The sequence below is a fragment of the Buceros rhinoceros genome, unplaced genomic scaffold, assembly GCF_000710305.1.
Source record: "Buceros rhinoceros silvestris isolate BGI_N320 unplaced genomic scaffold, ASM71030v1 scaffold2100, whole genome shotgun sequence".
Taxonomy (NCBI): domain Eukaryota; kingdom Metazoa; phylum Chordata; class Aves; order Bucerotiformes; family Bucerotidae; genus Buceros; species Buceros rhinoceros.
This window is the reverse complement of record NW_010387774.1, coordinates 138,252-138,964: the sequence shown is the minus strand read 5'-3', so window position 1 is coordinate 138,964 and position 713 is coordinate 138,252. Positions and strand designations below refer to the sequence as shown.

General features: G+C 45.9%; 1 protein-coding gene across 1 annotated transcript in view; it reads left to right on the top strand.

Moving 5' to 3' along the window:
* ACER2 (alkaline ceramidase 2) overlaps nt 1-498 on the top strand; it is a gene marked incomplete at its 5' end in the record, with an annotated part of 11,904 nt that extends 11,406 nt beyond the window's left edge. The window contains one exon of the mRNA XM_010133513.1: nt 25-498. Coding sequence (XP_010131815.1) covers nt 25-211 — 187 coding nt within the window. The remainder of the gene's footprint in view (nt 1-24) is intronic.
* Between the last annotated feature and the right edge of the window lie 215 nt (nt 499-713).

The window sequence follows — 713 nt, the reverse complement described above, 5'->3', positions numbered from 1 at the left end:
TGGTTTGTGGGTGTCTATTCTCAGGCACGTTTTGATTTGCCTTGCGGCATACCTGGGCTGTGTCTGCTTTGCTTACTTTGATGCTGCCTCTGAGATCCCTGAGCAGGGCCCTGTCATAAAGTTCTGGCCCAGTGAAAGATGGGCATTCATTGGGGTTCCCTACGTCACCCTCCTCTGCGCACACAAGAAATCACCTGTGAAGATCACATGAAGTTGGCCGTGGAATGGGGATGAAGTTTCAACTTACATGCCAGCACAGACAGTATTTAAATAATGATAAATGAAGAGGGTAGTATTTTATCTTCTTCCTGAGATATGCAGCACTTCAGGTATCACAGAAAGAGGAAGTAAGTGTGTTCTTTCCTCTCTCTGGAGAGGAGAGAGGAAACAGGAAGGTGGAGGCTCTTGAACACTCAGTTAACCGCTAGCTTCTCTGGTTGGCTCTGGCTTGCACTGTGTTTTCAAAGTACCATTTCTCATGATAAAAGCTCTTTCCAAATACCAAAGTCAAGGAATGATGTTTCTGCAGCAGATCACTTCTGGTTCTTGATTCACTTCTTTTGTAGCTTCTGGCTTAAGGCCTTCTTTATGAAAGAAGCTAGTCCAAGTTGCCTACATGCCATACTGTGTCCTTCTCAGCTGTGATTTTAATGTGGATGCCAATGGCCACAAGAGCGTGCTTAAAGCATGAGCTCCTCCCAGCCTGGCGTGTA